Source organism: Olea europaea, chromosome 6, assembly GCF_002742605.1.
Source record: "Olea europaea var. sylvestris chromosome 6, O_europaea_v1, whole genome shotgun sequence".
NCBI classification, from domain to species: Eukaryota; Viridiplantae; Streptophyta; class Magnoliopsida; order Lamiales; family Oleaceae; genus Olea; species Olea europaea.
The window spans coordinates 16,889,087-16,902,807 of record NC_036242.1 but is presented as its reverse complement, the minus strand read 5'-3'; the positions used below and the strand labels follow the sequence as shown (position 1 = coordinate 16,902,807).

Genomic DNA, 13,721 nt, shown 5'->3' with positions numbered 1-13,721 from the left:
GTAAAATAAGAAGAAATCAGGTGATACCCGCAAGCGTACAGGATCGTTGACAAGTAATAGATATGATGAGTTAAGAGTTATCGTCCCATAGGGAATACATTTGATCCAAGTTTACTAGTTTCGTATGGAATTTGAATAATGAAAAATAAAAGTGAATTTTTGATTTTATTTATACTAAACTAATCTAAGAAAGCAATAAAAATTTGGGGTTTTGTCAAATTATGGAGGATTGTATTGGATTTCGACTCCGCCTATTGCTATTTATTTTAATTCTTGATTCGTAATCTAATTCCATTCACGTGTTCTTGACATTCGATAACGCTAAATTATTAAATGTTCCTTTCCAAGATACACCAACCTATGATTAACACGATCCGATCTTATTCCTAGTCTGAATTCATTTGAAAATCACGTATTTAGTTTAAGTTATCTAAGTGATTGCATGTGTGAAAGAGATTATTCCTAATTCTAACTACACATGTTCATTTTGCCGCGTTCTAGACTTATTGTGAGTATTCCTACACTGTAACAAGCAACTGACTATTCAATTGATGGTCAAACAATTCAATAGTGCAATGGGTATGCAAAATTAATCAAGAAACACGAGAATTAGACTAAATTACTTGTCTTGAATTAAAAATAAATAAACAATAGGGTTCATCTCATCCAATACATGAAACGAATTAGCCTAGCATACTGTTAGAATTAAAAGTAGAATGACATCACCAAAAATTGATAGAACATGAATAATTCCAACAGCATGTGTCGTCTCGCGTGTTGCCGTATTTTTGAATTGTCTCCATGCGTAATTCGGCTGCCTAATTTCTTCTCTATGTTTTCTCCCAATAGCTACCTCAGTTTCCATGTCTCTCTTTCTTCCTCCAGCCGCCAAAGGGTATATATGTATGTGTACAATCAGCCCCGACAGTCCAATTAATCCCCCCGGCTCTCTGTGTTTATATCTTTAACGGCGGAATTCTCCTTCCAAAGATGCCGACCACCCTTTTGTTCTTTTCTGTATATCTAATTCTTGTAGCCGCCAATGTATACGTATCTTTATTCCCCCCCTCGTTTTTCTTTTACTGCGTGGGTGTATATATATATCTATTAACCAACCACAGTTTTGCTTAAAAAGGGTTCCAAAGCCCATCCTTTAATTTGATTCCAGCATTTTAATTGGATTTATTCCCATTAAAATCCAATTGTCTTTAACATTCATTCGAGATACATGTCCAAAAATGAGGCCCACTTAATTTATTACTTTCTTCAAGTCCTCAACTTTCAAAGTGTGAAATTCGATCCCCAACTTCCATCCAATGGTCAATTTATTCCACGTACCTTACATTTTGCCATTTTCGCCCATTTTTGCTTCTTTCCTTTACTTCCTTTTCATTCATAGAAATCCACCTATTAAACATAAAAACAACAATTTAGGATATATTTTATCAAAAGACTATTAAATATCGCTATTTTAGAGCCCCGGATGAGTGTACAAAATACACTAATCAGTTGGCTACCAGGAGTGGTGGCCGTCCAAACATAAGCGCAACACAACTGGGTCTTCGTTGCTCTAGCAGCGCACCAAGCCCGAGTCGGTGCGTCTGCTACTTCTCCCATCATGAGTGTCACCCCAAGCCTCACCACCGAGCAATACAATCAAATATTAGAAGTACTAAAACATCCCCACTGGTGTGATACTATGCAGGCTAAGATTCATGCCCTTGAAGGTAATCATACTTGGCATCTTGCTCCACTTCCCCCCTCCCCCGGTAAGAAACCCATTGGTTGTAAGTGGGTCTGCAAAACAAAATTCCATACAGATGGTTCCATTAAAAGGTATAAAGCTCGATTGGTGGCCAAGTGTTACACTTTGGTTGAGGGCCTTGATTATTATGACACTTTTGCCCATGTAGCCAAACTTGTTATTGTTCATTATGTATTGGCAATTGCAGCAGCCCGTAATTGACATCTTCATCAACTTGATGTCAATAATGCCTTCCTTCATGGAGATTTAGATGAGGTGGTCTACATGTCACCTCCTCCTGGTTATGGTCGAGAAGGAGAGACCCGTGTTTGTCACCTACGGAAATCCCTTTATGGTCTTAAGCAGGCTTCATGTAATTGGTACTCCAAGCTCTCCTCTGTATTATTGTCTAATACTCAATCAGCAGCTGATCACTCACTTTTTACTCAGACCATTGGCTCCTACTTTACTGCTCTACGCGCCTATGTTGATCATATTTTTGTTGCAGGAAATGATCTCTCTGCCATTACTATTCTCAAAACTTCTCTTGACAACAGGTTCAAAATCAAGGATTTAAGTACCATGAATTACTTTCTTGGTCTTGAGGTCGCATGGTCACCTCTTGGTATTTTTGTCAACCTGTGTAAATATGCATTGGATATTCTTGCTGACTCTGGTAATTTGGGTTCACGACTAGCTATTATTCCCATGGATCAAAATTTAAAACTTACTCCTGATGATGGCATGATGTGATCCTGGGTGCGCCACCAATTATCATTAATTTGGCGCATGAAGACAAGAGATCAAAGACCAAAATTCAAGGTAAGTTGGAGCCAATTAGAGTTGATACGGCTAGCCAAACTCGTGATCAAGCTATGGAATTGAACCTGATGAAGATCACAAGCCAAAATATGAAGATGGATGTTGGAAGTGGAAACCAAGCAACCTTGGATCAACTTGGAACAACATAACCCAAGTGGCTGGAAGAAGAAGCAATACCGTTAAACTATACCGTTGCATGGTACGACCGTAGAGCTACTAGCAGAACCAATCGAGAGGTAGATCTCTAGAACCATGCGACTGCACACTAACACTCCATGCTGTCCACAGTTAGTTCTCGGCCAGAATTTTTCCCAATTTTGCATGATTCATTAATTAGGCTAGGATTTCTTATTTTTGGTAACTCTAATATTCCTAGGACTCTAAAGGCACGATTTTACCATAGTTTAGAAGTTTATTCCAATTTTAATTAGGTTTTATATTTTCTAGTATAAATGGGAATTTTCATTGTATTTTCGAACAAGTTTGATGATGAATTAAAAATTGAGTTTTCTCTCAAGAGGCGTGATGCTTCGAAACAATGCCAAACTTATCGAGAATTATTAATTCTTGTGGCGTTCACAATTATCCGGGTAAGATTCCTATTCCGTGTAATTAGGAGGTCATAAGTTTATATACTTTTGGTTGCCTAGTTCATTGATTGGGGATTAAATTCAGAACCATCGATTGTTTGGCGTTCTTGGGCATTGTTTCAATCTCGTTGTGGGTTGTGAGTGTTCGTTGCTCATGAGTTCGCATCAGTTGGTATCAGAGTTTAGGCTCCAGAAATCGAAAGTTATATCATTTTCTTTTCTTGTTGAGTCAGTTTTTATTTTTTCATTGTTCTTGTGTTCTTCGTAATTTTCATTAAGTTTGTGTCATAGATCTATAAAAATACAAAAAAATTTAAATCTTGTTTTTGGACTAATCTAACGTCCAAACTGTTCACGTAGTACTGTTCACAGGCCCGGAAATAAAAAAAAATCATTGTTTGAATTATCTCTATAGTCCTTCCAATTTCCAAGTTGTTCAGTCTAGTCAGTCAAAAATTCAAGACCATTTCTTGAATTTTCATAATTCATTCCAAATTTCTGTCCAATTCTTTGAGTCTTTTAAAATTCTCGAGTCTCACCCACAATCCAATTGAGAACCAATCAATATGTCTGAAGGGATGATGCGACGATTTGAGAAAATGTTGGTGGATATGGAAAATAGATTGGGAAATAAGTTAGACAGACTCGACGTGAAATTGAAAAATATTCATAGGGAGGAATGTGTTGAGGGGTTCAATGCTAAAAGGCAGGAGCCTGGGATGAAAACTCGTGATGGATTTGGGTATGGTTATGACATTGATGAAGTATGGGGATGGAAAAATAAATGTGATAGGTTTGAAAGAAGGAATAGGATTGATCGGCGTGAACGGGAGTTTAGGGGGATGCCTAGGAAATGTTATGTGAATGAGTATTCGATGGAGATGAAAATACCTTTTGTGAAATGTGCGGGTAGTACATCAAGCAAGGGAACGGGGTTGGATTATAAGTGGGAATTGGAGAAGATCCGTGACATGCTTAATTCTTAAGTTGAACAACCGAAGGAGCGAAAGAGTAAAAGCAAAAAGTGTGAGGTGGTTGATTGTGTGAAAAAGAAAATGAGCCCAAAGAAAGTGAAATGGGCGAAGTGGTTAAATTAGAAGTGGAGTCACGGGATGAAAATGAAATAGAGATTTTGTAGATCGAAAAGGAGTTGGAAGTGAACTTGCATGAAGAGGAGGTTAAAATTGAGGAGGCATTGGAGAAAACTAATATTTCCCTCCCTACTTCTGATAATTTTGTTTTGCTGGGTACCAAAGATTCAATTCTAGAAATTAAACCTCTCAAAATATCGCCCGACCCAGGAATTGAATATCAGTTTGTGGATGACCCTAATCAACAACGCCATCATATGGAAATCGCCCTAATACCGGAAGTTGAATTTATTATCCCTTAAGAGGTAAAGAAGTTGTCGTGGAATGAGTTTATATGTGTTGGATTGAATGGTAAGGAGCTTAAATATAAAAATGATATGCCGGGAAACATGCAATCAGTGGAGTTGACATCGTTACAATTACCTAGGCGAAAGATGACATCGAGGGTGCAAGGTGATCTATCAATTGAAGTTCTTATTGGAGCATCTCAAACTTACAAAAGGAGACCACCGAGACGAGTGCACTTTGATCTATGTCATGGAGATTGGGTTTACATATGGAAGAGGCGAGTTTGGATTCAATGGCGGTCCATGTTGCATCCGAGGAAAGACGGACCATATCATGTTCTTGAATTAATTGGAAGCAAGGGTTATAATTTGGGTGATCAAGGTTTAGATTTGAGGTCGAATCCTTTCGAAGAGAGAGAAAATGATGTGATCCCGGGTGCGCCACCAATTATCATTAATTTGGTGCATGAAGACAAGAGATCAAAGACCAAAATTCAAGGTAAGTTTAAGCCAATTGGAGTTGATACAGCTGGCCGAACTCGTGATCAGGCTATGGAATTGAACCTGATGAAGATCACAAGCCAAAATATGAAGATGGATGTTGGAAGTGGAAGCCAAGCAACCTTGGATCAACCTGGAACAATATAACCTGAGTGGCTGGAAGAAGAAGTCAGATCGTGAAACTATGTGGCCACATGGTGCGATCGTACAGCTACTAGCAGAACCAATCCAGATCACTAGAACCATGTGACCGCACACCAACACTCCATGTAGTCGCACAGTTAGTTCCCGGCCAAAATTTTTCCCAATTTTGCGCGATTCATTAATTAGGCTAGGATTTCTTATTTTTGGTAACTCTAATATTCCTAGGACTCTAAACACACGATTTTTTCATAGTTTAGGAGTTTATTCCAATTTTAATTAGGTTTTATATTTTCTAGTATAAATAGGAATTTTCATTGTATTTTTGAACAAGTTTGATGATGAATTAAAAATTGAGTTTTCTCTCAAGAGGCGTGATGCTTCGAAACAATGCCAAACTTATCGAGAATTATTAATTCTTGTGGCGTTCACAATTATCCGGGTGAGATCCTTATTCCATGTAATTAGGAGGTCATTAGTTTATATACTTTTGATTGCCTAGTTCATTGATTGAGGATTAAATCCAGAACCATCGATTGTTTGGCGTTCTTGGGCATTGTTTCAATCTCGTTGTGCGTTCGTGAGTGTTCGTTGCTCACGTGTTCGCATCATGGCACTCTACTCTTATACCCAGGTCCATACCGATGCCTAGTGGGTCGGCTCTTGTACCTCACTATTACTCGGCCAGACATCTCATTTTCTGTGAAAAAGCTAAGTCAGTTCATGCAAAATCCTCGGGATTCACACCATGCAGTCGCCCTTCATGTTCTGTGTTACCTGAAAAGCTCTCCAGGACATGGTCTATTCTATTTCGCTAAGTGTGATCTTCAACCGATGTGATCTTGAATAGGCCCGAATCAATTGAGAAATCGTTAATCATGGATGAAAGAATCGGGACGAGATTTGAGCTCTTTGGATCAAGCAAAAGACAAGAGAAACCAAATTGGTTCAACTTGTTGGAGAAATCCGGGTTTGGAGCAATTTCAAGTAGTCATGCAACTACACAGCATGACTGCCATGCGGCCGCACGAGGACCAGCAGGGATTCAGCCGGCAGATTTCACAGCTTCCATGCGACCGCACTACATTTCACTATTCGGTCGTATGGGCAATTCCGGGTGCCGAATTTCCAAATTTTCGCCAATTTCCTAATTGCATTAAAATTGTAATCTTTTACCATCTTTACAATATTAGGGACGTATTTTCCTTTTAGAATAGATTTTCTAGAGTTTCAGTCCATTTAAAACTAGTTCCTAGGGTTTAGTATAAATAGCCATATTATTTTCATTGTAAAGCAGACGACCTTTGAGATATGAACTAATGGAGGCACGTTTGCTTTCTTCTTGTTCTTCAAGAACAAATCTATCGAACTTATCGGGTTAATTTTCATGGCATTTACCAAATCAAAGTGAGATTCGTGGCTTGTGTAATCACGAGGTCAAGGTATTCTTGTAATTGCTTTGATTTCTTAATTCATTTAATTTTCAAGTCAAACTTTAAATTATTTAGATTTTAGTTTATTAATTGTGTGATTAAAAGGTTTACATGTTATATTGGCTGTTTGGGTTGTTTAATCCATTATTTTGAGTCAAATTCCATAAAGCTTTCTTGTTTGGAACTTTCCTGGGTTTGAATCAATATCGTTGTGGGTTCGTGAGTGATTATTGCTCATGGGTTCACATAATTTGGTATCAGAGCTTGGGCTCCAACAAATTAAGGCTATATCCTTCTTAATTTTGTTCGAGTCTTTGCGTTTAATTTTTCGCATTTTTTGTTGTTGAAATTTTACAGTAAAGTAAAAAAAGTTTTTTTTACTATACCAAGGGTACTGTTCATAGTTTAAAAAAATTATATTTTTTTACTGTTCATCCAGATTTTTTTTTAAAAAATTATTATTTATTCCAAAATTATCTTGAGTCTTTAAGGTAAAAAAAAAAAAAATCTCACTTGGTTTGAATTCTGCGAGAATAACTTCTGGTTGAGTTTTGATTGTTATTGAAGCACTTTGGAGGAAGTTTGAGCAGTAAAAGACAGAGTTGTAAGCTTATTAGAGGGTAAAAGCCAATTGTGTGATTCCAAGCAAACTTTGTGAGGCAGAAAATAAAGTGAGGGTTAAAATGTCGGAAATGATGTTTAGGCGATCTGAAATGATGATTGAGAAGATGGAAAATAAGATGGATATGATTGATTTGAACTTGAAAAGTATTTGTAGGGATCAATGTGATGAGGGGTTCAATGTGAGGAGACAGGAACCTAGGATAAACGTTTGTGATGCATACGAGGATGTGTGTGACATTGATGAAGTATGGAGATTGAAGAAGAGAGGCGATACGCATGGGAGAAGGGATACAAATTATTATAGGAGAGATTGGCGGAAAGTCGAATTCAGGGAGAAGTCTAGGAGATGTTATGGGATTGAGGATCCAATGGAGAGGAAAACATCATTTGCTAAGTGTATGGGTAGTAGATCAAGTAAAAGGATGGGGTTGGATTATGGGCAGGAATTGGCTGAGATTCGTGAAATGATTAAATCTCAAATTGATCATCCGAAGGAGCGAGAGAGTAAAAATAAAAATAGTGGGGTGATTAGATGTGAGAGAAAAGAAGAGAAGCCACAAGAAAATGAAAAGAACGTCGAGGGTGAAATTGAAAAGGATGAAGTGGTTAAATTAGAAGTGGAGTCATGAGATGAAAATGAAGTAGAGATTTTGGAGATCGAAAAGGAGTTAGGAGTGAACTTGCATGAAGAGGAGGTTAAAATTGAGGAGGTGTTGGAGAAAACTAATATTCCCCTCCCTACTTTTAATAATTCTGTTTTGCAGGTTATCGGAGATTTGATTCCAGAAAATAAATCGATTGAAATACCACCCGACCCGAGAATTGAACATCAACTTGTGCATAAAATTCAGCAACCATGCCTTGCTTTGGAGATAGCATATTTATCGAAAGTAGAATTTGTTATACCCGAGGAGACGAAGGAATTTCAAATGCATTGGACGGGATTTATGTGCAAGGATTTCATATGCCATGGAGTGAACTACAAAATTGAAGTGTCAAGAAAAATGCATCTAGTTGAAGTGACAGTGCTACAGTTTCTTAGGCCGAGTAAGACATGGAAAATGCATAGTGACTCATCACATGAATTTGTTTTGGGATTATAGAATGTTTATAACAACTCTCAAACTTAATAATATTCATTTACACTCGGAAAGTGGTACGCAGCGATGATTTTAATATAATGGACGAAAATGATTTATATAATTAACTTTTAATTTATTAGGAATAAAGCTTAATTTTCTTGCTCATACACTATCTTAAATAATCTAATATAACAAACACGCATGAAAAGTTGGAAAGCAGTAATTGTAATTTTACTGCCTACGTTCATCAGTCCTTATTGGCGCATGTGGTCCGTGCTTTTACGAACACTGGAACATGAAATTATCACAGATTTTTACGTGCAATGAAAAGGCGACCAAATATGATTATTTATTGAGAAATGGGCACAAATGGTCCTAAACCTTTGTCCAAATTTCATTTTGGTCCAGACTTTTCAAATGTTGCACAAACTATTCCAAAACTTTATAATTTTTGGCACAACTGATCCTTTTGGATGAATTATTGCTCTAACTTTTTAGTTTATTGAAATGGACAAAATTTTCAAATCAAAACTAAAATATGTAATAATTCTTGAAAGAAAGATTTTCAATAAAAAATTAAAATACAAATATCTTCTTCTTCCACCCATGACCCACCCTATCCCCAACTAACTCACCCACCTTGCCAAACCACACCAACCGCCACCGACGTCACTAGTGGCCAGCCCCAACCATGCTGCGAACACCAAGAGAAGAAGAAGAAGAAGAATATGTACAAAAAATAAGCATTTTCCTATCTGCTTCTTATATCCATGAAGATTGTGACCTATCATCGGAGGCGTCTACGGTTGGTGGTGACCATTTGTGATGGTAGGTGTGCATTTTTTAAGAATTTATTTTTCCTTATTTTAGTTTTGATTTGACATATTTGTCATTTTCAATAAAAAAAACAAATAAGTGCAATTGGAGCTCACCACAAGATAGCTCTTTCCTTTGATTCAAGTAGCATCAAATAGCTCTCTGTTCCCTCTTTGCTCTAGCATATTCTTTCATTTGTCTTTCACCTCCAAGCACTTCCAGTAGAGTTGGTAATTCAATTGGGGTTCTCGGGCCAACTAACATCCCTTCTGTACAGAATCCACCCAAAACGACTATATGTGCCAAAAATGCAAAGTTAGGGACATTGCTACATCACATTTAAAATATTTGTATCAAAAATGCAATTTCGACAAAATTTAAGACCATTTGCACCAATTTCCTTTACTCCCTCCACCAAACCCATCGCCTTTGTTGGATTTGTTTAAAGAATGTCAGCTTTTGGGAGAGTACAATTATTTGGTCTTTATTATGGGAACTATCTCTTGCCATTGTTCGGCAGACACATCTTGATTTTTAGTGAGCGTTTGGCCCCCTTCTTTTCCAAATTTTAACATTTGGAATAATGTTTTATTTATTTATTTTTTTATGTGATTGAAAAAGAACGAAAATTGAAATTTCTTGCCATTGTTCGGCAAACACATCTTGATTTTTAGTGAGCGTTTGGCCCCCTTCTTTTCCAAATTTTAACATTTGGAATACTTTTTTTTTTTTATGTGTGATTGAAAAAGAACGAAATTTTTTCAATTTACGTATAATATTATTTTATAAAAAATTGTGTAGTTGAAAATATAAAAGAAAAAAAGTGAAAGAGAATGAGAGACAAACGGCGACTTAATTTTTTTTGGTCAAGATTACCCCACCATCTCATTCAAAAGTTTGATGTTAGGGTCCACCATTTTAGGGATAATTTATTATATACATTTTAAAGAAAGCTCTATCAACAGAACAATCATTATATTCTTGAAAACCTGCTCATCTTTTGTAAAGTCATGTATCTTAAATTCTTATGCTAATTTAGATAGATAAATCAATAGTTCAATTCAAAGCTTAAATTCTATGATCCAATATCACAATAATCAAAACAATATACATCAGTTTGTAGATATATTGTTGGCCAAACAAGAAGATACTGTTAGGTTATTCAGACATCCAAAATTTGACTATTATTTAACAAATTTGAATGTGTGCATACTTTTCTCGAGAAAATTCATGCGTGTAAAATATAGCTCCTTATACGAAAGAATATATAGCATAACTAAATGTCTCAAGGAGAGTGATGTTATTCATAGTCAGCGACTGCAGTAGTCAAATTATGTGACAGCTTGTTAAAGTAACAGAATTATAGAAAATTAATGTCTCCAATAACAGAATGCCACATAGGATGACCTATTACAGCCACCGGCTATGTATAGAATTACTCAATGCCTAGCCTAGAGTAAAAAGTGAAGCCGAATACACAATTAAATACATGTAGGTATTTAGCTTGCAATAGCACTTCATTGAGGTTTCTTCAGCAACAAAGGTTAAGTATGGAATCTAATTGAGGTTTTTTAAATGGAAGCTTCCTTCAACAACAATTACACGTGATAAATATCACCATTGTCAAATTCTCATATTATTTAATCACACATAACTTTTGTAGGCCGGCAGCTATCACATACACATCAAGCCTACTCATATGGCAGTTTAATATAATGAAATTCAAGAGATAAATCCAAAAGTCAACCATCGAACCAAAGAAGATACCCTTAATTTACGAACAATGGCGAGGAATCAAACCTCCTTCAAGCATTCATTATTGCTGGTTGGAGATTNAAAACTTGATAGTCTTAGTTTGCAGAAACAATACTGCACGCAATATAATAGAACATGGTAGAGCTGATTGTTTATATTCATACTATAAAAACAAAGAAAAATGATGAAGTCTAACAAAACAAATTCAGAAATAAGTGCAAAGTAAAAAAATTGATTCCAAAAAATGACGAGAACTCGAATGAAAAGAACTTAACAAGTAAACAATTTCTAGTTAAGAGCATCCACCAACCCATGAAATTTCTCTATTTTTTTCAGCTAAGCCACTGCCAATCTACCTTCCACTCTGGTAATCACTCGCTGTACTCGACATTTTACCAATCAGTATTAAGTTATCAGATGTCAGATAATCCACCGTGTGCAGAATATGAGATCTGAACTCAATCAAGCCCTTCGTGACAAGTCATCAACTTTTCCAGATTCAAGTAAGAATGACTTCGGACTCGTTTAATTTGTACAAGAAAATATGTTGCAAATATGGGAAGCTTATAATTAAATTCGCAAATAATACTATACAGTACAATTGCAACATAACCCCAAAATAAATTGGAACTGCATCAAGAAAAAATCATAACAAGACATGGGTAATAAAACCCAGAGCTTCAGCATGCTCTCTCCTAATACAATAGCCACACGAGGGACTTACATATGCATGAACACCTGCACAAACAGGGAATTGTTTATGCATATGAGTACATTACCAATCAAAACATATAGGGTTTTCCATATAGAACTACTCAACAAAGAAGGAACAAATTTTCTATTCCCATTACAATAAGCCATAACAAGAGACTAAGACCTCATATGTATTCTATTATTATTAGACAATCTGCAAGAAAGGACCAACATTTCTCCTCTATGCCCCAATTCTTTGTACAACAGTCTATTGTCTGACAACAAAAAACATTATAAAACAAACAAAAACAAAAACAAAAACCCAACTCACCTCCAAAAGATATTTCTAGTGACAAATTGGAAATCTATGGCAAGATAAAATCTGGACATAATGCAGACATCTTGCACTTCACTTAACCGCACCCTTAAACTTTGATGAGATCATGTAATTCTTTTTCTTCCTTGCAAAACTTGAATGAGAGTTTTTGCATTCCTTCTCAACTTCTCATTATCATCCTCCAGTAAACCAACACATATCTCAAATACACCTAATTTTAGAGCCTCCAAACACATCTTTTCACTATAACTACACAAAGAACTCATAGTCAACAGGGCATATTGCACACCCCTTGAACTCCCATTTCTCAAAACCTCAATCAAGATATCCAAAAACCTGTCAAATCTCATGATTTCTTCTCGGGCCAATCTGCATTTTGCCAGAAGACCCAAAACTTCTACTGCTCGCTCCAGGCCTGAATTAGCATTGTGGATTAATATGGGAACGGCATTACTCCGTACAGCCCGAATACGGTTGTCGGGGAATGAGCAGAGAGTGAATAAAGCCGTGGCTGCTTCTTTCCTCTCTCTTGAATTTCCTGCGCAAAGCAGAGCTAGCAAGCCAGGAATGGCATCCGGGTAGGACCCAATCGTTACAGTGTTAACCTCCACCACCGCCAGGCTCGTAAGAACCGTGGCCGCCATCGCCCGCGAGTCTCCAGCGCCGCATCGTAAGGCGGATACCACCTTTCCAATGACGCCCTCCGCCACCAATCCCACCTTGTTGTCATCATCTAAGCTAAGGTTCAGTAGCAAGTGCAGGGCCTTCTCCTGGAGCCCTGACTCGCTCGAGTTGACGCAGTCCAACACGGCCGACACAGCCCCCGATTCAGTCAGCCTCCGGCGAATCCCCGAGTCGCGTTTAGACATCCGGCTCAGCTGGTCAAGCGAATTCAGCTTGGCGTCCAAAGGAGACAAAGAAGAAACAAGGGTTTGAATCAGATTTTGCGGGTTGGAAGGGCAAGGCTGGGGTTTAGGCAACGAAACAAGAGTATAGTTGGAAATGAGGCTCCTTAAGGCGTGGTTAGGAATTAGCGTAGGGGGTTCCGGCAGCGGCAGTTTACTAACCGGGCAGGTCCGGTGGCCTGAGTCCAACCACCGTTGAATTGAGATCCGATCAAAGGTTTGACCCGACGAGAGGATAACCGGGTCGGACATTATCTCAAGTGAAATAGGGCATTTGAAGTCATCCGGTAACTGGCTGGCCATTCTAGATTTCTCTCTCCACAAGTGTTTACGACGTGTTCAAGTGAGGGTTGGAGGAGCGTTTTATTTACACCTGTGAGCCGTGAGGATTAATAATGACGTGCATTGAGCTCTGCACTTGCTTGCCACACTGCTAACTAATCCACTCAAATGACATTGTTGCCCTCTAAACACATAAAACCTAATTGGGCAAAAGAAAATTATACAATTTATATTTGTATATAAATTAGTGTTATGAAAAGCTGTCTAAGAAATCTTTAGGCATCGATTAGACGTGAGGTTTGAACGAAAATGAGAGCCTAGAAGCACTTTATTAATTTATTTTTTTCACTCTTTGAAAATCTTTTATTTGACTTTAATTTTAAATTTTAAAATACTTTATCTTTATGAAAGTAAAAAAAAAAAAAAATACGCTAGAACATTTTCGAGCAGGACTTGTCTAGTTGAAGGTTGAAATTCTGAAAAATAGTCTAATTTTTGCATTTCAAAAACTTAGAACTTGTATTATTGACAATTGTAGAAATTATTAAAGAAATATAGTATTTTATAATTTTAGATGTTTGGTAAATATTATTTTAATTATTAAATAATTTTTAAAAA

General features: G+C 37.0%; 1 protein-coding gene across 1 annotated transcript; it reads right to left on the bottom strand.

The window, feature by feature from the left end:
- Positions 1-11,431: 11,431 nt before the first annotated feature.
- Positions 11,432-13,204, bottom strand: LOC111396019 (U-box domain-containing protein 8-like). Its single transcript, XM_023022264.1, has 2 exons — positions 11,911-13,204; positions 11,432-11,624 (listed from the first exon to the last, which is right to left on the bottom strand). Exon 1 carries the CDS (start codon positions 13,122-13,124, stop codon positions 12,021-12,023), a length of 1,104 nt encoding a protein of 367 aa, XP_022878032.1. The 5' UTR covers positions 13,125-13,204; the 3' UTR covers positions 11,432-11,624; positions 11,911-12,020.
- Between the last annotated feature and the right edge of the window lie 517 nt (positions 13,205-13,721).